Source organism: Gorilla gorilla, chromosome 6 (assembly GCF_029281585.2).
Source record: "Gorilla gorilla gorilla isolate KB3781 chromosome 6, NHGRI_mGorGor1-v2.1_pri, whole genome shotgun sequence".
In the NCBI taxonomy this organism is placed as follows: Eukaryota; Metazoa; Chordata; class Mammalia; order Primates; family Hominidae; genus Gorilla; species Gorilla gorilla.
The window spans coordinates 96,371,585-96,397,962 of record NC_073230.2 but is presented as its reverse complement, the minus strand read 5'-3'; the positions used below and the strand labels follow the sequence as shown (position 1 = coordinate 96,397,962).

Below are 26,378 nucleotides of genomic sequence, written 5' to 3'. Positions count from 1 at the left end.
CACTTGAACCTTGGAGGCAGAACTTGCAGTGAGCCAAGATCGTGCCACTGCACTCCAGCCTGGGAAACAGAGCGAGACTCCATCTCAAAAAAAAAAAAAAAAAGGCAATATAAGCAGACCAGGAACATTGGAGGAAGTCCTGAGACCCCTGAAGGAAATCTGGAGGAACTTGCAGGGAGTAGAAGAGGTTGTCAAAAGCTTCCAGAGAAACTGAAAGTTTGGCCATGGCTGGAAGCGAGTAGGGATTAGTCAAGTGAAGAGGTGGGGAGAGGTTTTCCAGACAAGGAACCAGCCTGGACCAGGACTGGAGAAGGCAGGGAGGGCAAGTTCCAGAAATGTACCTGGAGCAGGGAGTTTGAAGGGGAGAGTGGAATGAGGTTACACAGAGAAGTAGCGGGCATGCCTCTGAGAGGCTGGCAAGCCAAGTTAAGGACTCTGGACTTCATCCTGAAGGCCATGGGTGTGATTGGCAGAATGTCAGTTCCCCAGTGATGTCCATGTCCTAGTTTTTGGAACCTGTGTCTATGTTATCTTGCATGTCAAAAGGAACATTGCAGGTGTGATTAAGTTAAGGACTTTGGGATGGGGAGATTATCCTAGATTATCTGGGTTGGCCCAATCAAATCACAAAGATTATTATGATCATAGGTATAACAAGGTGGCAGGAGGAGCAGAGTCAGAGAAGGAGATGTGACAACAGAAGTAGAGGTCAGAGTGATACAATTGTTGTCTTTGAAGATGGAGGAAGGGGGCCAGGAGCCAAGGAATGAAGGTGGCCTCTAGAGGTTGGAAAAGGCAAAGAAATGGCTTTTCCCCTACAGCCTCCAGGAAGGAACCAGCCCTGCCAGAACCTGGATTTTAGCCTAGTGAGATTGGTTTTAGTCTTATGACCTCCAGAACTGTAAGATAATAAATGTGTGTTGTTTTAAGTCGTTCAGTTTGTGGCAATTTGCAACAGCAGCAACAGGAAACTAATACAATGGGGAATCAAGGAAGGTTTCCCAGCAGGGACCCATGGAGATCTCCTAGAAAGAAAGGTTACTCTAGGTAGTGTGGAGAATGGGCCAGACTAAGCCAAACTGAGGCAGAGACCAGAAATCCAGATATGAGATGGCAGTGGGCTTTGCCACAGTGCCTTCCAGCCTGAACACAGTTCTTAAGAAACTACTACTAGGCCAGGCACGGTAGCTCATGCCTGTAATCCCAGCATGGGCAACAAGAGCAAAACTCTGTCTCAAAAAAACACAACTGCTTGGCAGATTTGGGGTACAGGAGCACTTTAGATACCATTACAAATATTAAATGCAAAATTTTTTTTTTTTGAGACAGTCTCCCTCTGTCGCCCAGGCTGGAGTGGAGTGGTGCAATCTCGGTTTACTGCAAGCTCCACCTCCCGGGTTCATGCCATTCTCCTGCCTCAGCCTTCCTAGTAGCTGGGACTACAGGCGCCCACCACCACGCCCAGCTAATTTTTTCTTTTTGTATTTTTAGTAGAGACAGGGTTTCACCGTGTTAGCCAAGATAGTCTCGATCTCCTGACCTCGTGATCCTCCCGCCTCGGCCTCCCAAAGCGCTGGGATTACAGGTGTGAGCCACCGCACCTGGCCAAAATGCTAAATTTTAAGTGTAATATTTGTGATATTTACTATACTGTAAGAAGAACTTTAACAAAGAAAAGATGGGCAACCCAGTAAGAAGATGAGAAAAGGCCAGGCACAATGACTTACAACTGTAATTTCAATGTTTTTGGAGGCCAAGGTGGGAGGATTGATTGCTTGAGTCCAGGAGTTTGAGACCAGCCTGGGCAACATAGTGAGATCCCATTTAAAAAAAAAAAAAAATTAGCCAGGCATGGTGACATGTGCCTGTAGTTCCAGCTACTCAGATGGCTGAAATGGGAGGATTTCTTTAGCCCAAAATTTCATGGCTGCAGTGAGCTATGATTGTGCCACTACACTCCAGCCTGGGCAACAGAGCAAGATCTTGTCTCTAAAACAAAGAGAGAGACAGAAAAGAACATAAATAGGCAATTCATATGGTCAATAAACTTAGGAGACGATACCTCACAAATAACCAAAGAACTGCAAGTAAAAACTAAAAAGACTGGCAAAGATTAAAAAGATAAGTCTCAGAATTGCAAGACTGTGAAGAGATAGATAATAGAGAATCCAGGGCCACAAAATGACCTCCATGGACCCTATACATGTTTTTGTTCATGGGTCCTTTCCTCCAAAAAAATACTAAAAATTATATGTTACGAGTGAATTGGTATAAAGATGAATATAATCCTCTCTGGAGTCATTATATATTATATATTCATTATTATATTCACTTTTTTCTCCTGCTTTAAAAAATTAAAATGTGTTTATGGCCCCTAAAACTATCGTGAGTCCTAGGCACTGGGCCTACTCGCCTAGTATCAGTCCTGGGACACCCTCATGGGGGCATAAACGTTTGGGGGGTGGGTGGCAATTTAGCAGCATCTGTCAGAATTCAAAATGTGTCTTACTTTAGACCCAACAGTTACATTTTTAGAAATTTATCCCATAAACCTTTCCATACAAATAGGCAAAGATACATGTATAAGGAAGTTCATTACACCATTCATTGTTTGTAACTACAAAAAATTTTTAAACAGTTTAAATATCCATCAGCAGGGGAATGGTTAAATTAATTTTGGCACAGGAAAAGGCAGATATAAATGGATTGATGTGGAGAGTTCACTGTTACACACTTTTAAATTTAAAAACTAACATTAGAAAATAAGATTGAGCAAGATCACATTAATGTTGTACATACACCCACACATACACACACACTTCCCGAGACTGGAAAGTTACACTATAAACTGTTCATATGATCATCTCTAACCCAGCAGAGTTGGGAAACACACTCTGAATAGTATGAATTTTTACAATGAGCATCTATTACTTATATAATAACAGAAAGAGATATTTACATTGTGAAGAGAAAAGGAAATATTTCTCTTTTTGATAAAGTTTGGACTCCTCCGAGGAAAGCAGTCTTCACGCAGAGCTGAGAGGCACTAGAGGATGCTCAGATAACCAAGTTGATTTCCTCTCCAGTGTCTTGCAAATCAGAAGGGGGAGAGGCAGCAAGATTTTCAAAGCACTCAAAAACAAAAACTAAAACAAAGCCACAGGCAACTGAATTTTCCTCATGCAACTGTATTTGGCTGGTGCCTGAATCACAAAATGAGGCTTTCACTTGGCCCTCAAGTAGCTCTCCCAGCTCCTGAGCCAGTGGTCAGTCATCCAAAGCCTGGGCAGGTGCTGGGACTGAGAGGCAATGTTCCGAGCGACAGTTAGGAGAGTGGCAGTTGGAGCATGGGTGGACCTAGGTGGAGGGGCCCTAAGTCAAGCGCTATCTGCCAAGCCTCATTCTGGTCAAAGAGTCATGCCAATGCGCTCCTTATTGCCTTAGGCAAGACTGCACCCAAATCTCCAAACCGATTCCATGTCAGGGAACAAGAGGCTCCTGGAGGACGTGGTGTGTCTCAACCATGTCATCACTGTCTCCTAAGCAGGAGGAAGATGTTTATGAAACTCCACCAGAGGAGCCCACCAGAGATCCTGCACAGTTATTATGTTGGCGCAAAGGTAATTGTGGCTTTGGCCATTAAAAGTAATGGCAAGGCCAGGCGCAGTGGCTCATGCTGTAATCCTAGCACTTTGGGAGGCCGAGGTGGGTGGTTCACCTGAGGTCAGGAGCTGAAGCCCAGCCTGGCCAAGATGGTGAAACCCCATCTCTACTAAAAATACAAAAATTAGCCGGGCGTGGTGGAAGGCGCCTGTAATCCTAGCTGAGGCAGAGAATTGCTTGAACCTGGGAGGCAGAGGTTGTAGTGAGCCGAGATTGTGCCACTGCATTCCAGCCTGGGTGACAGAGCAAGACTCCGTCTCAAAAAAAAAAAAAAAAATTATGGTGAGAGCTGCAATTACTTTTGCATCAACCTGATATTTCAAATAAGTAAGACTTGTGTGTGATAAAGTGTGCATTGTTTTTTCTGGTGAATGATGATGATGTTGGTACAGGGAGATGGCTACCCGTGGGCTGCAGGACAGTGAGGAGTTGTGGAGGGGCCCGATTCAGGCAGTGTGGCGGGAGAAGTCAGACGACCAGGCAGGGACAGCTGGGATGAGCTCCTCTTCCTGGAATTTCTAGGCAGGGAGGGGAGTGGGAGCAGAAACTTGTCCTGAATAGAGGCTGCTGCTGAGAAAAGGCTAACTGATACATTAACCCATTCATTAAACTGCTAATTAGTGCATGCCTTCTGTGCGCAAGGAGCAGAGAAGTGGAAGAGACAAAAGAAGAAAAGGCCATACTTCCTGTCTTCAAGATGCTTATAGTCAGTTGAAGGAGACACAAAAGTGAATGCCTAAGAGAGAAGGAAGAGCAATAGAAAGGAACAGCTACATAATGGATTCTGGGCTTCATACCAAGGTGATGGGTTGATCTGTGCAGCAAACCACCATGGCATACATTTACCTATGCAACAAACCTGCACATCCTGCACATGTACCCTGGAACTTAAAAGTTGAAGAAAAAAAAGGAGAGATAAAGAAATAAACAGCTATGTAAAGTCAGGGAGTTGGGAAAGGAGATGTAACTTCCATCATGGGCCTGAGCCGATTCTTGAGAGATGGTCAGGGTTGGGTATGAAGAGTTGGGAGGAGACACATTCCAGGCACCGAGAACACCCTGAGCCAAGGCATGAGGGTGAGAACTGTGGGGCACACACTCCACATAGAAAGCAGTGCCATTAGGTTATAACATAGAAGGTGTGCCTGCAATGGAAGACACAAATGTCATGTGTACCTCCTGAAACTAAAAAACAAAAGGTTTCTAGGAATATCTGCCCTGGTTCTCCCCCCTCAAACCTTCTAGCAGTTTCACAAGTCTCTCTCATTTTCTCCCTGTCCAGTCCTCAGTATCTCTCTCTAGTTTGCTGATGTAAATAGGGAATTTGAGTTAATTTTTTCCAAAATGTAATTAACATGATTTACATGATTACATGTGAGGGTTATAACTAATGACTTGACCAAGATCCAGTCAAAAGAAATGCTTCCTCCTTCTTCTTTCTTATCAGCCTCATAGTTGACATTAACAAGGCACTTACTAGATGTAAAAGTTGTTGATAACTTCACATGAACTACTTTGTATAATCCTCATATCAACCCTACGGGGTATGTTCTCTTGCTCTCCTCATTTAACAGTTACGTAAACAGAGGCTCAGTGGCAGTGTTCCCCCAACCCGGGAGATATCCAGAAGGGTGCACAGTCAAGGAATTCCACATCTGCCCATACTCGTCAAGACACAAAATGTGGTGGATGTGATATCTTTGGAAACATAGAAATATAGAAAATATGCATGCATATTTTATGTATCTGCTTTTTTCTTTTACTCTTAAGAGTTTTAATTAATGAACCTTGTAACATTTAAATCATGCAAATTAGACTGCATGCGGGCACTGACAATCCCCTGGGGAATTCAGCATTCTTCTTTTCCCTTTACTGTGAAATTTAAGGCCATAGGAGGTATTTAAGGCTGTGTGTCCACAGCTTACACACACACCACCATCACCACCACCAGAATTTTCTCAGCCATTCCATAGGTACCAAATTGTCTCCATGAGCTCTGGATCCAGGCTGAGTATCTCTCATTGCATCCTATGTTCTGACTGTGTCCCCCAAATTTTCATGTGTTGAAACTTAATTACCAATGTGATAGTATTAAAAGGCAGAGCCTTTGGGAGTGGAACCCCCGTAAATGGGGTTAACAACCTTATAAAAAGGCTAGAGGAACTAGCAATTGTCCCCTTTTGCATTTCTGCCCTTCTACCATGTGAAGACACCTAGATGGCACCATCTATGAAGAATGGGCTCTCTCTAGACACTGGACCTGCTAACATCTTGATCTTGGACTTCCCATCCTCCAGGACTGTAAGAAATAAATTTCTGCCTGGGGACAGTGGCTCACACCTGTAATCCCAACACTTTGACGGGATCACCTGAGGTCAGGAGTTTGAGACCAGCCTGGCCAACATGGTGAAACCCCATCTCTACTAAAAATACAAAAATTAGCCAGGTGTGGTGGCAGGTGCCTGTAATCCCAGCTACTCGGGAGACTGAGGCAGAAGAATCCCTTGCACCCAGGAGGCAGAGGTTGCAGTGAGCCAAGATCATGCCACTGCACTCCAGCATGGGCAACAAGAGTGAAACTTAGAAAGAAAGAAAAGAAAGGGAAGGGAAGGGAAGGGAGGGGAGGGGAGGGGAGGGGAGGGGAAGGGAAGGGAGAAGGGAAGGGAGAAGGGAAGGGAGAAGGGAAGGGAAGGGAGAAGGGAAGGGGGAAGGAAGGAGGGAAGGAAGGAAGGAAGGGGAAGGAAGGAAGGAAGGAAGGAAGGAAGGAAGGAAGGAAGGAATTTCTGTTCTTTATAAGTTACCCATTCTCAGGTATTTTGTTACAGCAACACAAATGGACTAAGATATTATGTTAGTCTGTGAGCTGTCTCCTGGCCAGGCCTACTGTGGCTCCTGTTCTTCCTGAGATACCAGCTAAGGGGGCAGGGGGCTGAGTTGGAGCCTTCATTACAGCGCCTTCTTAAGTTCTTTTCTCCTACCCATTTCCCTCCCTTCCCCATTTGACCCCCCAGTCATCATCTTCTCTACTTAGTAGTCTTTATTTGTCCTCACATACACTACTGCTATGCTATGCTCTAATGCATAGCATGTATTAGTACCTGTGGAATGACTGAGAAAATTCTGGTGGTGGTGATGGTGGTGTGTGTGTAAGCTGTGGACACAAAAATAAATACCTCCTATGGCCTTAAATTTCACAGTAAGGGAAAAAGAAGAATGCCGAATTCACCAGGGGATTGTCAGTGCCAGCATGCAGTCTAATTTGCATGATTTAAATGTTACAAGGTTCATTAATTAAAACTCTTAGGAGTAAAAAAAAAAGCAGATACAAGAATTTTGTCGTACTGTAGCTGCTGCTGCTTGGAGAAGCCCCATTAATTGAATCAGGACAATGTGCCAAGCACAGTAACTGATGAAATCTTTACACAGCCCTAAGGTGGAAAATATCATTCTCTTTACAGATGAACTGAGCCTCAGAGACAAGGTCCAGTCACCAGCCCTCAAACCAGGTATTGTCCACTATGCACTACTGTCTCTGGCTGGGAGAGAGTTTTAGGGTCAACAAACTGCCCTTATTTTCTTCTTTTCCATTTGATACTTTCTCTTCTTGTTTATATTTTTAAATAAAAGTAATGCATACATATGGTGAAAAAATGTCAAACAACACAAAATCAAAAACTCCCTTATCACCCGTTAACATCTATTGTCAATAATTCTTAGCTTTAGTTCTAACAACTTAAAAAATGCAAAACACACACACATAAGTTTCTAATTTACACAAAGTAATCTTATTCTGTACTGTTTTCTAAATTGCTTTCTTTCCTTTTTAATATTTGAGATTTTTTTTCTTATCAGCACTATATAAAAACCTCAAATAGTTTCCTGTCACACTGAAAATAAAATCCAAAGTCCTTACTTTGTCTATCACAATCTGATGCTAAAACTCAAAAAGATATTACAAGAAAGAAAAATTATAAGTCTGTGTCGCTTACAAACATAGATGTAAAAATCTTAAACAAAAGAGTAGTAAACCAAACCTAGCAATATGTAAAAGGGATAATACATCACAACCAAGTTGGGTTCATTCCAGGAATTGCAATGTTAATTTAACATTCAGAAATCTGTCTATGTAATCCACACATTAATAAAGGGAAAAAAACATGATCATCTTGTAGAGAAAGCCATTTGATAAAATTAAACACATTCATGATAAAAATAGGAATAGAAAAGAATTTCCCTAAATGATAAAGGGAATCTACAAAATCTATGGTGTTAGAGGTCAGGATAGTGGTTGTTTCTCCATAAAGGGCAAGAGGGGGACTTCTGGTAGTAATGGCTGTTTCTTGATTTGGTTGCCTGAGTGTCATTGCTTTGTGATAATTAAACTATACACATATGACTTGTACACTTTAGAGTATGTGTATCATACTTAATTTTAAAAGTTTGTAAAAAAAATTTGGGGCAGCTGCTGTGGCTGCTTCTGCAAAGTCTAAGCACTGGTCTATATGCTGCAGCCATGTCCTACTGCCAGCAGGAAGGGAAGGATGGAATCATATTTGTGACCAAAGATGACCACAAAACTCCAAGCAACGTAGAGCTGGTGGCTGATGACCCCAACAATCCATACTCAGCATGGATCGATGCTGCCAAATGAAGACATTAACTGGAACTGCCCGTGCCTTGGGGGAATGGCCAGTGGCCCCTGTGGGGAACAGTTCAAGTTGGCCTTTTTCTGCTTCCACTATAGTGCAGAGGATCTCAAGGGGAAAGACTGTGTAGACGAATTCCGGGTCATGCAGGAATGCATGTAGAAATACCTGGACCTCTATCCCCAAGAGGATGAGGAGGAAGAAGAGGAGAAGTCAGCAGAACATATAGAAGAAACTGCTCCCACTGAGGCCACTGCAACCAAAGAAGAGGTGGGGACAAGTTAATGAAGGCCACATGGCACCGGGCTCCAGTCCTTCTACTACAGAGTGATACAGGCCTTTTGCACAGTGCCTTTCAGTCACCTCCTATTGGGAGAACCCACCCCCAATATTTGAAAGTAGGTTCTACTTTCCGTAAATGTCGGCTGGCTGAGAAATAAACAGAAAGAGTACAAAGAGAGGAATTTAACAACTGTGCCGCTGGGGGTGACATCACATATCTGTAGGACCATGATGCCCATCTGAGCCTCAAACCAGCAAGTTTTTATTAAGGGTTTTAAAAACGGGAGGGGGTGTAAGAACAGGAAGTAGGTACAAAGATCACATGCTTCAAAGGGCAAAAAGCAGAACTACTAATAAGGGTCTAACAAAGATCACAAGCAAAGGGCAAAAGCAGAACTACTGATAAGGGTCCAACAAAGATCACAAGGCAAAGGGCAAAAGCAGAACTACTGATAAGGGTCCAACAAAGATCACAAGGCAAAGGACAAAAGCAGAACTACTGATAAGGGTCTATGTTCAGCAGTGCATGTATTGTCTTGATAAACATCTTAAATAACAGAAAACAGGGTTCGAGAGCAGAGAACCAGTCTGACCATAAATTTACCAGGGCAGAGTTTTTCCCCACCCTAGTAAGCCTGAGGGTACTGCAGAAGACCAGGGCGTATCTCAGTCCTTAACTCAACCGCATAAGACAGGCACTCCCACAGCGGCCGTTTATAGACCTCTCCCCAGGAATGTGTTCCTTTCCCAGGGTATTAATATTAATATTCCTTGCTAGGAAAAGAATTTAGTGATATATCTCCTATTTGCACATCCGTTTATAGGTTCTCTGCAAGAAGAAAAATATGGATCTTTGCCTGACCCCACAGGCAGTCAGACTTTATGGTTGTCTTCCCTTGTTCCCTAAAAATCGCTGTTATTCTGTTCCTTTTCAAGGTGCACTGATTTCATATTGTTCAAACACACATGCTTTACAATCAATTTGTACAGTTAACACAATTATCACAGTGGTCGTTAGGTGACGCACATCCTCAGCTTACGAAGACAACAGGATTAAGAGATTAAAGACAGGCATGAGAAATTATAAAAGTATTATTTAGGAACTGATAAATGTCCATGAAATCTTCACAATTTATGTTCCTCTGCCACAGCTCCAGCCGGTCCCTCCGTTCAGGGTCCCTGAATTCCCACAACACCCTCCAAGAAAGTGTCATTCCCTCTGTTGTCCTGTGCACTGTAATGCACAAAATAACTTATTTTGATGATTGGGGTCTTGGCCTCTCGACATACACACTGAAAAAAATGGGAGTTGTGTTATGTGTGTCCTACATAAACATGTCAGCAAATGTGGCCACCACTTTTTAATTCTCTTTTCTCAGATTGCCCTGAATTTTGCCACTTTGAAGTAATGTGCTGAATAATCTCAGCAACCAAAAATGATTATCCAGGAATGATTCTTGTGAGCTCATTTACTCTGAGTTATTATATCCCTTTTAGTAGATTTTATACCCCTTTAGGGAATATAAGAAAAATGAAAACATCTTCTTTTAAAAATGCTGGTGTGGGGCCATGCCTACTAGTAGAGACCAGATGGTCAGATAGGTATTTCCCCAAACCCATCTTGACCTTGAGTATGTGAGGGGGTACTGTACTTCATTCCTGATACATTTTGGTTTCCATGTTGGCACTGAGCTCTTGGTTTTCTGTTTGGATGGTGGAGATTGGGGCCCTCCTATTCACAGTCCCTTTCTAAGTGAAGGGAAAGGCTGGTTTTTGCTGTTCCTTGTGATTCCAAAAACCCTGATTTGGGGCCCATGTTCAGGCTGGCTCTCACGCTGGCTCTCAGTCTGGTCAGATGCAATGTTCTTGAGAGGTGAGGACCTGACTGTTACCATAGTAGCATCCAAGAGAGGAAACAGTGTGAATTAAGTACTCAAAACGAAGCATGATTTCCAAAAAAAAAAAAAAAAAAAAAGGACTTGCAAGGAAAAAAATGTAAATCTTCCTAATGATCTAAGAAGATTAGAGGATACAGCAGCCAGGGACTGGGGAGCTGACAAGGACAGAGGATGAAGATGAGTGGGATGAGGAGGAGTTGAGAAGCCTGCTTTTGGGTGGTTATTCAGTTGGCCCTCCACAGCCATGGGTTCCACATCCACAAACTCAACCAACCACAGACCGAAAATATTCTCAAAAATAGATAAATATAAATATGAACAATATGACAATAACAATAAACCAATACAGTATAGGAACTATTTATATAGCATTTATTTCATATTTGGTATAAGTAATCTAGAGATGATTTAAAGCACACAGGAGGGTGCGCATAGGTTATATGCAAATTCTATGCCATTTTACATAAGGGACTTGAGCATTTATGGATTGTGGATTTTGGTATCATCGGGAGTCCTGGAATCAATCCTCCATGGATACTGAGGGACAATGTGGATATTGTCCCTGTACATGTGGATATTGACCTGATCCATGGCAGTGTCTTGTAGTGGAGAGGAAGCTGGTGAGTTATGGGCCAAAGTTTTCAGTGAATGAGAGGGAGTCACTTGCAGATGAGTTGCAAGGAGAGGTATATGTTCCCAAATGGAGAGACATTCAGGAGCATGGAAATCAAGTGCCTAGATTTCCTCACACTGTAGGTGAGGAGAAACTTCCTCCTCATCTTTTTTTTTTTTTTTTTTTTTTTGATGGAGTCTCTCGCTCTGTCGCCCAGGCTGCAACCTCTGCCTCCTGGGTTCAAGCGATTCTCCCGCCTCAGCCTCCCGAGTAGCTGGGATTACAGGTGCCTGCCACTACACACAGCTAATTTTTTGTAATTTTAGTAGAGATGGGGTTTCGCTATGTTGGCCAGGCTGGTCTTGAACTCCTGACCTCAGGTGATCCACCTGCCTCAGCCTCCCAAAGTGTTGGGATTACAGGCATGAGCCACTATGCCTGGCCTCTTCTCACCTCTTTGGTTCTGTAGCTGGGCATGGGAATTAAACTAACATAAGACAGACTTACTGGAAAAGGCATAAAAGTTTTAATATTTTTGTACATGCACAGGAGCCTTTGTAAGAAAAATAAAGACCCATAGAAGTTACTAGGCTCGAAAGCTTATATATCCTTTTAAACAAAAAATAATAAATTGCAGGGATGTGACAAGACAAAGGGGCTTGGGCTAAGGCTGGCAAATTGTGGGAAAGTGACGAAGAACCGTATGTAGAAAGTTAATGGAAAATATGGGTTACAAATTTTTGTAAGGTTTTGTTTGTAGATTTTTTTCAGTGGCAACTCTGCCTTTGGCAATAATATTCTCCTCTTCCTGGTACAGAAAGGGCATCTTTCACAAAGGAACTTTTATGTTCTGCTTCAAACAGAAAGAGGGTGGTCAGACAGCCTTCCCTGCATCTGTTTTTGCTCCATTGACTCTGGCTCAGAAGAATCAGTATGCCAAAGTGGCATATTTTAGGATGGCAGGCTCTAAACACCTTCAGCATTGTTCTAAAATGAGACAACACTCTTTACCTAGTCTCCTCAACCACTTTTACAGTTGGCCCTAATCCCCGTAACAGTCCTGGAAACTTATTTTTACTGTTAAGGAAACTGAGATTTAGAGGGGAGGTGACTGAGCCACAACCCACACCCCAGAGGGCTGTTCCAAAGCCCTCCTCGAAATTGGTGCCAAGGGCAGCAGCTATAATGACAGCCAGTCCACATAGAAGTGCCTCCGTTGATCACCAATTAACAGTAAAATCTGATAATATCTCATTCCAAGGTTGTTATAAGCACTAAATGTGGTTTTGTGACAAAATAGGCGTTTGTTTCTCCCCACTGCTTCCCACCACAATATATTCAAGACCTTTCCCAAGGATACTAAGTCTAGGAAACCCAGGATCATGAAGAGAGGGCATGTTCTTCCAAGTGAGGCTGAGGAGAGACTTATTTGTCTGGCGAGGCCTGTACTGACTAGTGACATTAAAAGAGGCGATCTGACTTCTCATACTGCTCTTGTCCCAGGCCTGCTGTTTGTCAACTGCTGGGTCCTCAGAGCCAAAACTGTTTTCCAACAGTTTTGAATTGAATAACAGCCAGCTATTCGATTTTCTCCGCATTCTCTAATCGGTATACTCTTCAGAGTCCACAGGACTTGCAACGATATTATCCAATGGCTGAAGAATGTGCGCTTGACATCTTAGGCTGTAAAATGTCTCAATTTCAATTTCTAATACATAGATGTCAGTGGATGGCATTTTCTGAACCCTTTGTCGATGTCCGTAAATGGCATGCTCTGAATTCAACTAAACAAAAGTATAGACATGGGGGAGGTGTAGGGCGATGTCCAAATTATAATTTTTAAGAGTGTAAAGGGTTCCTAAGTAAGATTGCCAGATTTTTTTTTTTTTTTTTTTTTTTTTTTTGAGACGGAGTCTCACTCTATCCCTCAGGCTGGAGTGCAATGGCACGATCTTGGCTCACTGCAGCCTCCACCTCCCGCGCTCAAGAGATTCTTCTGCCGCAGCCTCCAGGGTAGCTGGGATTACCCCAGAGCCCGCCACTGAGCCCGGCTAATTTTTGTATTTTTAGTAGAGAAGGGGTTTCACCACGTTGGACAGGCTGATCTCGAACTCCTGAGCTCAAGTAATCCGCCGGCCTTGGTCTCCCAAAGTGCTGGGATTGCAGGCGTGAGCCACCAAGCCAGACCCGGATTGCCAGATTTGGCACATAAAAATACAGGACCCCCAGTTAAACGCCTCTCGGATAAACCATTATTGCATGGGATACACTCACGCTAAAAAAAATTGTTCGTCGTTTACCTGAAAGTCACATTTAATTGGGCGTCCTGTATTTTACCCGGCAAATTCTAGGCCTGAGACCAAAAAGTTTGAGAACCCTGCCCCTAGGCGACAGCAAGCGGAACTGCAGCAAGCTCCCAGTAATTCCGGGTGCTGCACTTCCGGTCAGGCGGTCGGGCTGCAGGGCCCTGGGGCCAGCTCACCGCCGGAAGTCTCCGCGTCCCCCACCCCGGCCAGATCCCTTTCCCCGTCCTGCTTCCCAGTGCCTCGGGCCTCCTGGGGTTGGTGCTGGGCGCCAAGCCAGCGGAGCCGGCGGAACCCGCTTCCCGCCTCCACGGGGCAGCGCCAGCGGCCTGGTACTTTCACCGGCAGCTCGGTGCCGACGCCCTCACCGCTCTTCCTATCGCCGGGAGTGGCGGGCCGACCAGGGGGCGGCCGGGCTACCGTCCGCCATTCCCGTGTCTCTGCGCCCGCGGGGGCCGCCCGAGCCGGCCACCATGCCGCTGGGCCTGAAGCCCACCTGCAGCGTATGCAAGACCACGTCGTCCTCCATGTGGAAGAAGGGAGCGCAGGGGGAGATCCTCTGCCATCATTGCACTGGCCGGGGCGGCGCGGGCAGCGGGGGCGCAGGCTCGGGGGCGGCTGGAGGGACTGGGGGCAGCGGCGGCGGCGGCTTCGGCGCGGCGACCTTCGCCAGCACCTCCGCCACCCCTCCGCAGAGCAACGGGGGCGGGGGCGGCAAGCAGGTGAGCTCCTCCGGCCCCTCCCGCCGGCGGAGGCCGACCAGGTGCTAGGCGGGCGGGGACGGGCTGGCTGGGAGCGGGCGGGAGCGGGCGGGCGCGGGCTTCCCGGATCGTCGTGCTCTTGCTGGCTGGAACGCCTCTCCCCACCTCCTACTGAGATCTTTCGTTTGGCCCATTCCGAAGCACCTGTTATTGTAAGAAATTCAAAGCAATAAGAACCAAGATGTAAAGCCCTTAAGAAAATCTCAATATACACATGTCTACACAGTCGTATACAGTGTCATGCCACAAATGCAGGCGCTGGACCTCATTCCTTGTTAAAGGTTTTGTCATATCAGGTTATGAAGTAAGATTATTATGTCATTATTGTAAATGGCAGCTTAAGTATTCCGTTGCAGGGGGCGCCATAACCTACTACGTTCTCTGGCCTTAGGGAGTAAAGTTGTTAAGTGTTTTTCTCTATTGTAGACACAACAAATGAATAGTGTTTGTCTTGGTCAAGACTGACTCCTACTCCCGCCTCCTGCCCTATTACAAGCAGCTCACACCTTTTGGAGGCTCTGGAGACGCCTGTCCAGCGAGCTCCAAGATTCCGGGTGCTGAACTTCCGGTTTTACTTAGCCTAGTTGCTGTAATTACTTCTCTTGAAAAGCAAAAGCGCAATCTTAATTGTTAAATGCTCTTATAAAGTACATACTCTGGGATCGTTGTAAGATGATTGTATTGCAACCTTTATGCACTTTTTACTTCTTTCTCTTTTTGTTCTTTAATTTGTTTGTGTAACAGAGTAAGCAGGAAATTCACAGGAGGTCTGCTCGGCTCAGAAACACTAAATACAAATCTGCTCCGGCTGCTGAAAAGAAAGTCTCCACCAAAGGAAAAGGGAGAAGACATATATTTAAATTGAAAAATGTAAGATATTTGTGGACAGTGCCTTTTACTGTAATGACGTTGTGTGTATCCTGCCACTGCCTTCATTTCTCACCATTGAACTTGGACTCTGCCCTTGGTAGCCCTTCCTTAGTATTCTGGGGAATGGTCCAGATTCCCCAAAAGGGAATGAGCTCTGTTGCAGGAGGCTCACTGTTTATAAAGTTAATAATACTCTTTCCTTTTTTTTTTTAGCTTTTATTTTTTCCCCTGGAAAATATAAAATATGGGTTTAAAAGAAACATCAACCTTGAGCCCATTTTTTGGGGTTCTCTATGGAAAGGAAGAGGAGAGATTATGGTTCTTGATATGGCCAGGTACACTAAGAAAACTTTTTTTTTTCATTCTTTAAAAATCTAAGTAAATATTAACACTAGAACTCATTATTTGTATATTTATTTGTTATTAAAGCCCCAGAGAATGTATCTTACTGACTTACGATGATGATGTATTTGATGAATATGAGTCAAAAATTTTGCTAAGCCTTATCTCCTCTTCTGCTCTAAGAAAAGAGATTGTTGAAAGACCTGTGCTGGAAGTAGTTGAAAGCATATTTTTATTGCAATTAAATTCTCAGTTTTTATAAACAAGGGATAATGTTCAAACACAGTGGACAGTGCATTATGGACTATTTTTTTAAGTCTCAGTATGATATTCTTTTCTTTCAGAACAGGAATGTTTCACTTACCGGTAAAGACGTTTCTGAAGTTGGCCATATTTATTTCTAAAACACAAAGGGACCCTGCAGTAGACTTATGCAAATGGCAGACTATTTTCTTTTTTTTTTTAATTTAATTTAATGAATTTTTAAAATTTTTACTTTAAGTTCTGGGATACATGTGCAGAATGTGCAGGTTTGTTACATAGGTATACGTGCCGTGGTGGTTTGCTGCACCTGTCAACCCATCATCTAGGTTTTAAGCCCCACATGCATTAGATATTTGTCCTAATGCTCTCCCTCCCCTTGCCCCTCATCTCCGACAGGCCCCAGTGTGTGATGTTCCCTTCCCCAAAGTATTTTCTTATTCAGAGTAGTTGCTTCTAATTTATTTAAGATTTTTATAGTTTAGTTAACTGAGGCATTTGTTGATTACACAAAACATGTTGTTGATATTTGTATCACATATGCACATTTTTTTCCTTTTAAGTATGGTATACCGTGTTCTCAGCAATTATTTCATTATCGTTTCTCTGCAACCCTTTCTTCAATGGTACTAAGCAAGACACATCTGGGGAGGCCTACTTTCTATGTTGTGGCGTAAAAGTATGTATTGAAGCTTTAGTAGAGATCTCAAAAATGGTTGGATGGTAGCAAATTACTAAGAACTCTCAAAGTTTCTAAAGCCTTAGTTTCAGCTTGCTAGAAAACCTATGTTGAGTATTATGGCTAGTTCCATAGATGAGTTGGGAAATGTCTTTGAGGAGACACTTTTTCACTTTGTATTCATCTGTACATTTTTTATTACTTGCATTCTGTCATGCTCAGGCTGTTAGAGCAGGTACATTTTTATAACTGGAATGTTTATGTGTAGTGAAGCTCTGAGAGGACTTTGCATTAGATCTCAGCAGCATAATCAGAAGCTTTTCCTTTGTCTCAGCAATTTTTAAGCTAATAGTAGCAGAAATTGCAGTGGAAATAGACTGCTTTGCCACAACATTCAGAAAATCATTTATCTTTTTATTGCAGTTCTTGTCACCAAACAATACATTTTAGTACTTCTCAAATTGCAGAACTCTCATAGGGCTGGGAAAATGCCTGTAGACACATACATACTATGAATGTGCTAATGTTTTTTGTATTTTCATAGCCCATCAAAGCTCCTGAGTCAGTTTCCACTATAATCACTGCAGAATCAATATTCTACAAGGTAAGCTTTTGTAGAGTTACTGAAGGAAGAGTTGGGCCTAGTGGGTAATGTGCCACTAAAATGTTGGATTAGTCTAAAGGTCTCTGCTACTCTTTATTTGTATAAGGTGTGATTATACTTTTTGTTCCCTTCTTAGCTGTTTTCCCCCGTAAGTGGCTGTTATTAAAACATCTCATCTAGAGCTGAAGTGGGAGGAGAAAGTGCCTACTGACACATGATGTGAGGATCTTAATTATTTTTTTTTAGTGTAGATTGTAGGAATTATTCTTAAAATGCTGATTGTATAGTGTGGAGCCATGGAAGACTGAGCCGTTAGTGCGATGGCATTGAAGAATGAGAAGGACAGAGACAGGATTTGGACTAGTAGAGGTTGTCGACTGTGGTGTCAAATGGGTAGAGTAGGCCCAGACATTCTAAAATGCCTTTAAGTGGAGTTGAGCTGAGTAAGGGCAGTAGTGAGGATTAACACCTACTAGAAATCCACAGTGAGAGGAATTCCAGGATGTTTTGATAAAAGAATGAGGAGGTCAGGTTTCCTAGGGCCAAAGTCCATGGACATCTGATACCTCAGTGAGAGAAGTGACAGATTGTTGTGTTTAAACCAGAAGTCTTAGGAAATGAATTAGAACATAGACCCCCAAGGCTCGGCAGGCCTGGCACGGCACAGGCAGCAACCATTGAAGGCTATTTGGTGTTTCGGGATCTGAACTGTCATTTAGGGGACAGTGGTGTGAGTTAGTGTTTTACACTTGACCCAGGTGGACTGAGAAACTCAAGTGATTATGCCCTTAAGTATACTTTTTTTTAAGCCCACAATCTATATGGTCGAAGTCTGTTCCTCCCCACAGGGGTACACTGGCATTCCTCAGCAGGGCTGGGAAAAACCAACAACAAAAAAAAGTCTGTACACAGGCAAACATCTCTCTTATTTTTCCAACATTTAATACATTGTTAATAAAATATCTAAAGTTTAGCAAACAGTTGCTATGTATCAGTGGTTGAGCATTTTGCATGCTTTATTTCATTCAGTTCACTCTATGAGATGGATACTACTATCCCCATTTTCTAGATGAGAACATTGAGGCACAGCGAGGTTAATTAACTTGTCCAAGATCACATAGCCAACAAGTCATGGAGTGAGGCAGTCTCATGCCAGAGCTTAAGCCTAGAGCAGAGTTCCTGGCTCTACAGCTTTAGCAAGTGACTGGCTATGTGACGAGGACCAACCTCTCTAATGTCTCATCTGTAAAATAGGAATTGTAAATAGTTACTACCTCAGTGGGTCAAATGAAATCATATGTGTTAAGCACTTAGCAGAGTAAGCACTCAATGAATAGTAGGAGTTATCACATCTTTGTATTTGTGCATTACCTTCACAGTTTACAGATTAAAAGCCAGAAGCAACTTGTTGAGCTACGGGTTTAGTGTACTAATGATTTCCATGTGTGTCTCCATGGAAAGGTGTGTGGGACCTGTTGTTGTGACTGTCTGTACTTTCGTATTGTTGTCTGCCACCCATGTTTATTAAATGATAAGGACAATGATGCAACAAAGTAGTCAAGTAATGTTGCAAATGCCCAGTATTGTAGTGGCTATCACAGCAGTGCCACTGGCAGGCAGCACCATGGTGGCAAGTTCAAGAGGTCACTGCCAGCCACTGAGCTAGAGCCCAGATCAGGCATGCAAGAGGAGCCTGAGTGGGAGCCACTGGGGATCACGGCCAAGAGCGTGACCACCCAAGACCCAGAATGGCTGAGTGGCCTCCCTGGAGCATGGCAGTGGCAGAACAACTCCATGAACTCAGATCTGGTGATGCCTAAACTAGTGCTGTTCTTGTGTGGACCCCTTTTCTCCACCAGAAACCTTGAATCCTCTCAGCAAATGAGGAGACTACTCAGATCAGTGACTTAGTCCTGTTTGGTGTTACATATGTGTACACAACACAGCACATATTAATAAATACCTACTATGTGCCAGGCACTGCTTACCACTGGAATCTTTCACTAAGACATTGTTTTTACTTTGCATTTCTGCCTTCACACTATGAAAGCAGATGTTTTGGATTCATATTCATTCAGCATACATTTGAATATGCTGTGTTATGCATAATAAGCCTATGATAAGCAAGTATTCTCATTTAGAATTTGGGAATATTGATTATACACGTGGACAAAGCAAACCATAAATGCAAACTATTTATATGATAAATAACTTTGGACTGATGGCTGGGAGGAAGGACCAGCTATTGATGGGTAGGAACTAGCAAGTAGCAGACTGTGGCCTGCATAGACCAGACCCATCCATAGTGACCCAGATGAAACAGCCACCCTCAGACACTTGGATAAAGGGTCCACCAGGAAAAAACTCCTGGCCTATCAGGTGCTATGTTACAGTTCAGTTACTGGAAGTATTTCCTCAAAAGTGTTTTTATGGTTGAGGTACACATTCCTACAGCTTTACCTGCTGCCAAGTCCCTGTTTCAAGGGAAGCAGCAATGAATTACACTGTTCCCGTAGTCAAGGACAGTATATTTTACCAAGAACTATACCCACTTAAGGAGGTGCTGGATGTCATAAAGATTTGGATCAACCATTATGGGTGTTCAGAGGAGAGATTATTTCCAGCTCAAGACCCAGGGAAGAGGACATAGGATGGATACCAGAGTCATAGGGAGGATTTAACACAGGACATGTACACATTAGTTAGTTGGGTATAAAGTGGAACAGAAATGAATGAGACACAAAGCCTTGAATGCCAGAAATACTAGTAGTCCTGTTGTGGAAGGATGTAAAACTCAACTGGGAGTGGAAGAGAAAGGCAGCAGTGAGTCTAGGAGATGTACAGTAGGTTGAGGTAAACATATCCTGAAGACTATAATCCAAAAATTATTTTTGGTTTGAATTTGTTTTGGTTTGAATTCATGGTATCTATTTTCTTTGAGTGGATGGTTGGGGAGGGTGGCATGTAGAATGCATTCTTACCAAGTCAGCATGATTTTCAAGACAGTACAGAGAAAGACTGCTGAGCTGATGTAGGAGCTTTGGCTGCAGTCTCTATGGCTTTCAGCAAGCTGTTTAACCTTACTACTGCTTCATGACTGTGGCTAACAAAGTAGGGATAGTACGGAGCACAGAGGGTTTTTAGGGCAGTGAAACTATTAATACTCTCTTTGTATGATACTATAATGGTGGGTACATGTCATTATACATTTGCCCAACCCCACAGAATACACAGCACCAAGAGTGAACCCTAATGTGAACTCTGGTCTTTGATGATGCTGTGTCAGTGTACGTTCATCCGTGTAACAAGTGTACCACTCTAGTGGTGGGAGGGAGTTATTGATAAAAGGGGAGGATGTGCATGTGTGGGGGCAGGAAGTATATGGGAAATCTCTCTAAATACTTTATGAACAAATGTTTTCTCCAGATGTAAACTGTCATATATGCACCCTCGTACGTGTATGTATAATTTTCATTCAAAAGTGAAACAACTTTAGAATTGGCACCAAACATATAAACACTGATACATTAGACTATCTCGAACACCTTTTACTGACCACTTTGAAAACTTTTTGCTTACCTATTAAGGTTCATTCATAGCTGTGATGTTCTATTTTTATCTTCAATGTGGGATTATCTTCTGTTTCCCCCAGGGAGTATATTACCAAATTGGTGATGTTGTTTCTGTGATTGATGAACAAGATGGAAAGCCCTACTACGCTCAAATCAGAGGTTTTATCCAGGACCAGTATTGCGAGAAGAGTGCAGCACTGACGTGGCTCATTCCTACCCTCTCTAGCCCCAGAGACCAATTTGATCCCGCCTCCTATATCATAGGTAAGTTTGACAAATGGCACAGGTTTTTTTTTAACTTAGTTAACTCTCCAATATTATGTAAAAGAGTGTGTTAGTCAGCTTGGGCTGTCAGGACAAAATATCACAGACTGAGTGGCTTAAACAACAGAAAGTCACTTTCTCACAGTTGTGGAGGCTGAAGTCCAACATCAAGGTGCTGGCAACACGGATTTCTGGGGAGGCTTTTCTTCCTGGCATATAGATGGTCACCTTCTTGCTGTGTCCTCACATGGCCTTTCATGGAGTGAGAGCTCTTTGGTGTCTCTTCTTATAAGGACACCATTTCTGTCAGATGAGGGCCCCACCCTTATGGTTTCATTTAACCTTAATTGCCTCCCTAAAGGTCTCATCTCCAAGTACCATCACATGGGGGATTAGGGCTTCAACATATAAATTTGGAGGGTGGCGGGGCGGGGGATGCAATTCAGTCCATAACAAAAAAAAGCATGAGTATTATTAAGTACAAAAAAATTAGAGAGCTTTATAGAAAATATGAGGCATTTTATGTAGCTGGAGTGTGAGTGCTATCAGTTATTTTGAGTTAGAGCAATGTGCATCTAAGAAGTGATATGGATAAGATTTTTTTGGAGTGACCCAGGGTTAAACTGTACTACAAGAATTTATTGCTCAGGAACTAGGTTACTTAGGTTACTTATTTATACAAACCTATTCAAAAATAATTTAGGAAAGAACTATCCCAGTTATCCCATACTTGCAAATTCTCAATATGCGTGCCTCTGCATGCTACACATGTCATCTTAGGCCTTTATAGTATAAAGGCTGATAGTTGAAATGGCAGCTGCTGTGCTTTTGTTAATTTCAAAGCTGCCAAAACAGTTTTGACATAGACTCACAAGAATTTACTGATTAATACAATTTTAAAAGTTTTCAGATTTTTACAGTTACTTCAGACTTTTTAATCTTTCTGCAGTGAGCATGCATCATTACTTTTGCATCCTGAGAACAAGCATAAGTGTTTTTTTGGAGAGAACTCCAGGGACAAATAATATACCACTGTTATTCTCACCTATATGTCAAGTTTGATACATTACCAAACAATTCTAGCCTTCTGCTTATAAGTACATAGAATTTTTTTATTTACCTTATCTATGGATCAGGATCTCAGCAAAGGCAGTGATGTATCAGAATCACCTTCGGGATTCCTCTACTGCCTCCTCTTTCTAATCCCCAGATTCTGATATGCATCCTTGTCCTACAGCGAGGCAGCATGACATGAGGTCAGAACACCAGTTCTGGAGCCAGACTGCCTGGATTCACAGCCTGCCATTTACCGGCCATGTGACTTTGGCAAATTTCTTAGTCTCTCTTGCCTCACTTTCCTCATATGTAAAATGGGAATAATAATAGTGCCTACCTCAGAAGGTTGATGTGAGGAATGAAGGTATTGATATATGTAAACTTAGAGCAGTGTGGGTACAAAATAAACATGATGTAAGTGTTCAATCACTGTTTTTGGGAGAATGCCATATTCTTTAAGCCATTAAAGAAGAAAAAATGATTAAGAATAATTTCAAAGTAATGCATGTTTCAAGGGCTAATGCCAGGTTGCTCCCAGAGTGGTCTCTCCCAGTGTCTAGAAGTTTTAACATCTTATGAAAATGATATATATGGTCAAAAATGTATTTAACCTTTCCCTTGGCTGCCTTCCAGGGCCAGAGGAAGATCTTCCAAGGAAGATGGAATACTTGGAATTTGTTTGTCATGCACCTTCTGAGTATTTCAAGTCACGGTCATCACCATTTCCCACAGTTCCCACCAGACCAGAGAAGGGCTACATATGGACTCATGTTGGGCCTACTCCTGCAATAACAATTAAGGAAACAGTTGCCAACCATTTGTAGTTCACAAATTAAAACTGGGTTTCCAGGCCTGGTGTGGTGGCTCACGCCTGTAGCCCCAGCTATTGCACCACTGCTCTCCAAGCTGGGCAATGGAGTCAGATTCTCTTTCTTAAAAAACCACAAAAAAACTGGATTTCCAGTTCTCTAATATTCTTAGTACCACAAGATATGTCATAGGTATCTTTAAATGAAATTCTTAGCTGGAAAAGTGACTAAAAAGTTTTTTTCCTACTACCTAGTAATACACAAATCATTGTTTATTACTGGTCACTTAGAAAATTAAAAGGGATAGGGCCAGGCGCAGTGGCTTATGCCTGTAATTGCAGCACTTTTGGAGGCCGAGGCAGGCGGATCACCTGAGGTCGGGAAGTGGATCGCCTGAGGTCAGGAGTTCGAGACCAGCCTGGCCAACATGGCAAAACCCCGTCTCTACTAAAAATACAAAAATTAGCCAGGTGTGGTGGCATGTGCCTGTAATCCCAGCTATTTGGGAGGCTGAGGCAGGAGAATCGCCTAAACCCAGGAGGTAGAGGTTGTAGTGAGCCAAGATTGCACCGCTGTGCTCCAGCCTGGGCAACAGAGTGAGACTCTTGTCTCGGGAAAAAAAAAAAAAAAGCTGGGCACAGTGGCTCACGCCTTTAATCCCAGCACTTTGGGAGGCTGAGGCAGATGGATCGCCTGAGGTTGGGAGTTCGAGACCAGCCTGGCCAGCATGGTGAAACCCTGTCTCTACTAAAAATACAAAAATTAGCCAGGCGTGGTGGCGCACACCTGTAGTCCCAGCTACTCGGGAGGCTGAGGCAGGAGAATTGGTTGAACCCAGGAGGTGGAGGTTGCAGTAAGCAGAGATCGTGCCACTGCACTCCAGCCTGGGTGGACAGAACAAGACTCCGTCTCAAAAAAAACAAAAAATTAAAAGGGATAGAATATAATGAAATATATTTTGAACTTAAATTATATTCTATATGTGTATCTTCCTAGGCAAAAGCTGTAATTTCCAGAGAGACCATTAGGAACAGGTAGTATCTATTTTTCTCCGTTATTTATTTCTAGAAACTCATAAAATGGATTGTATTTTTCTATAAGAACAAAATATTAATTAAGGTATAGATGACTGACCAAGGGCTTAATCAAATAAAATGACTAACAGCATCTATCATAAAGCCACACAAGCCTTATGTTCTCATCTCAAAAATGCTGTGACAGCTTTTTGGCTGCTTTAACCATAAGAAAAATGATTGGTGGATGATTTTATTAGCCCAGGCTTTTAAAAACTTTCATCTAGGCCAGGCGCGGTGGCTCACGCCTGTAATCCCGGCACTTTGGGAGGCCTGAGTGGATGGATCACTTGAGGTCAGGAGGTCAGGACCAGCCTGGCCAACATGGTGAAACCCTATCTCTACTAAATATACAAAAATTAGTTGGGTGTTATGGTGCATGCCTGTAATCCCAGCTACTCGGGAGGCTGAGGCAGGAGAATTGCTTGAACTTGGGAGGTGGAGATTGCAGTAAGCCGAGATCGTGCCACTGCACTCCAGCCTGGGTGATAGAGCAAGACTCTGTCTCAAAAAAGAAAAAAAAGAAAAAACTTTAATTTAATCCTTCTGTAGCAAACAGGCATTCAGAACCATTCTATTGATCTTAATAAAGCTGCTCTTTACTGATTCTAGTCAAAAATGAGACTTCAATCAAACCATAAGATTTTATACTGCAGATAGTCAGCTTCACCAAAGCCGCGGAGGAAACATGTTGAGATCAGGCTTCCCGCTTGATAGTCTCTTGACTACCATTAAAACGAATATTGGGAGGTCATGAAAGTCATTGGTAGGCCATTAGCATTGATATCTTTAAAACATCTACCCTAAACCATCTGCTATGGACCCATAACAAGAGGCCTGTTGTATATGAAATTGTCTAGAATTCAGGTGCAGGTCTTTGACAGTTAAGTAAGGGAGCAACACGTAAAATGGGAGAGGAGTGGGGTGTACTCACTTGCCTCCTCTTTTGTCCTGATTTAACCAGCATTTTTCAACCCTGGGAAAATTTGCAGAATCTAAGTTGATTGTAATGACTTTGAGCTGCAGCAGCTTTAACTCTTACCCTTTTTCCACATAGTTATGGTGTTTGAGTTGGAAAGAAACAACTATAGGTAGCTACATGTACATAATTATCTCTTTATTCACAAAGGGTATAGTAAAATTGATTGTAAATAACTAAGTGCCAATATTCAAAACTTTTGGATTAAAATGTATTTTTCACAGTGCATTTACTTTGGATGTATTTATTTCATTTAAACAATTTAAATGGGGCTCTTTAACCAAAAATGGTATTTAAAACCAAAACAGTATCGTACTTAGAATTTGAAATAGAGGCTGGGCACAGTGGCTCACGCCTGTAATCCCAGCACTTTGGAAGGCTGAGGCAGGCGGATCACCTGAGGTCAGGAGTTCGAGACCAGCCTGGTCAACATCATGAAACCCCGTCTCTACTAAAAATACAAAAATTAGCTGGGCGTGGTGGCGTGCGCCTATAATCCCAGCTAGTCTACTCAGGAGGCTGAGGCAGGAGAGTCGCTGGAACTCAGGAGACAGAGACTGCAGTGAGCCGAGATCGCTCCACTGCACTCCAGTCTGGGTGACAGGGCACGACTCCATCTCCCAAAAAAAAAAAAAAGATTTTGGAGTAGATTCATCATTAATAAGTAATAGATTTTAGGAAAATCAAAAAATGGCTAATAAAATGAACACAATGTAAAACATTTATTAAAATGTAGACTTCAAAAAATCTATAAATTGATCATCTGTTTATAAATTGGCAGATGGTTGTGTACCATCTTTTAAAATAAAGATTGAATTTCACCCAGTGTGATGGTTCCCATTGCTTATATTTCTCCTGCTGAGGTTGGACCTGATATGGCCCTGGTCTGTATTCCCAGCCTTGTCTCCTCATTACCACTAAAATCTTTCCCCTGTATACCCGCCCGATTTTTCTGGCTCTGAGTCCTTGTTCATACTGTTCTCTCCAATTCTACCTTCCAAAGGCCTTTCTTAACACCTTCGGATTCTTTCTTTGAGAACTTTCCAGATTCCCATGCCTTTTTGGAATCAATCAATATCCTATTGTCATCACATTTAAGTTTCTACTTCCATCATCCTCACTCCTATCCCTTTGTTCCTGGGATGACAGGGATGCTGTGTTTTATTTACTCATCTTTGTAACTTCCACATAACCTAACCCAGGTTCTTGCTTATGGGAGATGCTGATTGTAGGGTCTGAGTTAGATACTGTTAACTAAAATGCTTGTTGATATTTTAGTTATTAATTCATATTAACTTTGGCTGAAACTTTTAAATTCTATTGTGAATAGTCAAGTAAAATTTAGATTGTTACATTCTGGGTTAGTGTTAGATTGTTTTTAAGATTGTTTTAAACAAGATGTTTTTAAGATGAGTTTTAAATAGTTCTCTTAACACAAATAAAGCTTAATATGAGTATTTGAAGGAAATTATCCCAAACCATTCCAGTTCCTGGCTGTGAAAGGCTTTTCCAGGCCTGATAAGTTTTCCACTTCAGCTGTAAGTAGGTGAAATCAAATGAACAATAGAGGGAAATGTATTTATTTGCTTTATACATATGCATGTGTGTTGTGTCTACGTACAAACATTGCACATGCTTAGAATGAAGTTTCTGTCATGCCCAGAAAAGGGAGAGGCATTTTTGTGGATTTTGTCTGGCTGCCC

The 26,378-nt window shown here is 42.6% G+C and overlaps 2 protein-coding genes and 1 pseudogene across 11 annotated transcripts in view; 2 read left to right on the top strand and 1 right to left on the bottom strand.

The window, feature by feature from the left end:
• TMBIM7P (transmembrane BAX inhibitor motif containing 7) overlaps positions 1-3,337 on the bottom strand; it is a 36,525-nt gene extending 33,188 nt beyond the window's left edge. For 4 of the 10 annotated variants that reach the window (XM_055346638.1, XM_019031209.3, XM_055346639.1 and 1 more), the window contains exon 1: positions 2,960-3,297. In XM_055346638.1, the coding sequence (XP_055202613.1) occupies positions 2,960-2,961 (2 nt within the window). In that variant the 5' untranslated portion in view covers positions 2,962-3,297. Of the gene's footprint in view, positions 1-2,959 lie in introns of all 10 variants that reach the window. The other 6 variants (XM_019031211.3, XM_055346640.1, XM_055346637.2 and 3 more) reach the window with 4 other exon arrangements.
• Position 3,338: 1 nt separating this feature from the next.
• Positions 3,339-9,072, top strand: LOC101130892 (mitochondrial intermembrane space import and assembly protein 40-like; annotated as a pseudogene).
• Positions 9,073-13,622: 4,550 nt separating this feature from the next.
• On the top strand, positions 13,623-24,903 carry GATAD1 (GATA zinc finger domain containing 1). The gene is made up of 5 exons (XM_004045736.5): positions 13,623-14,127; positions 14,911-15,036; positions 16,863-16,922; positions 20,575-20,758; positions 22,448-24,903. Exons 1-5 carry the CDS (start codon positions 13,879-13,881, stop codon positions 22,636-22,638), a joined length of 810 nt encoding a protein of 269 aa, XP_004045784.1. The 5' UTR covers positions 13,623-13,878; the 3' UTR covers positions 22,639-24,903.
• Positions 24,904-26,378: the final 1,475 nt, after the last annotated feature.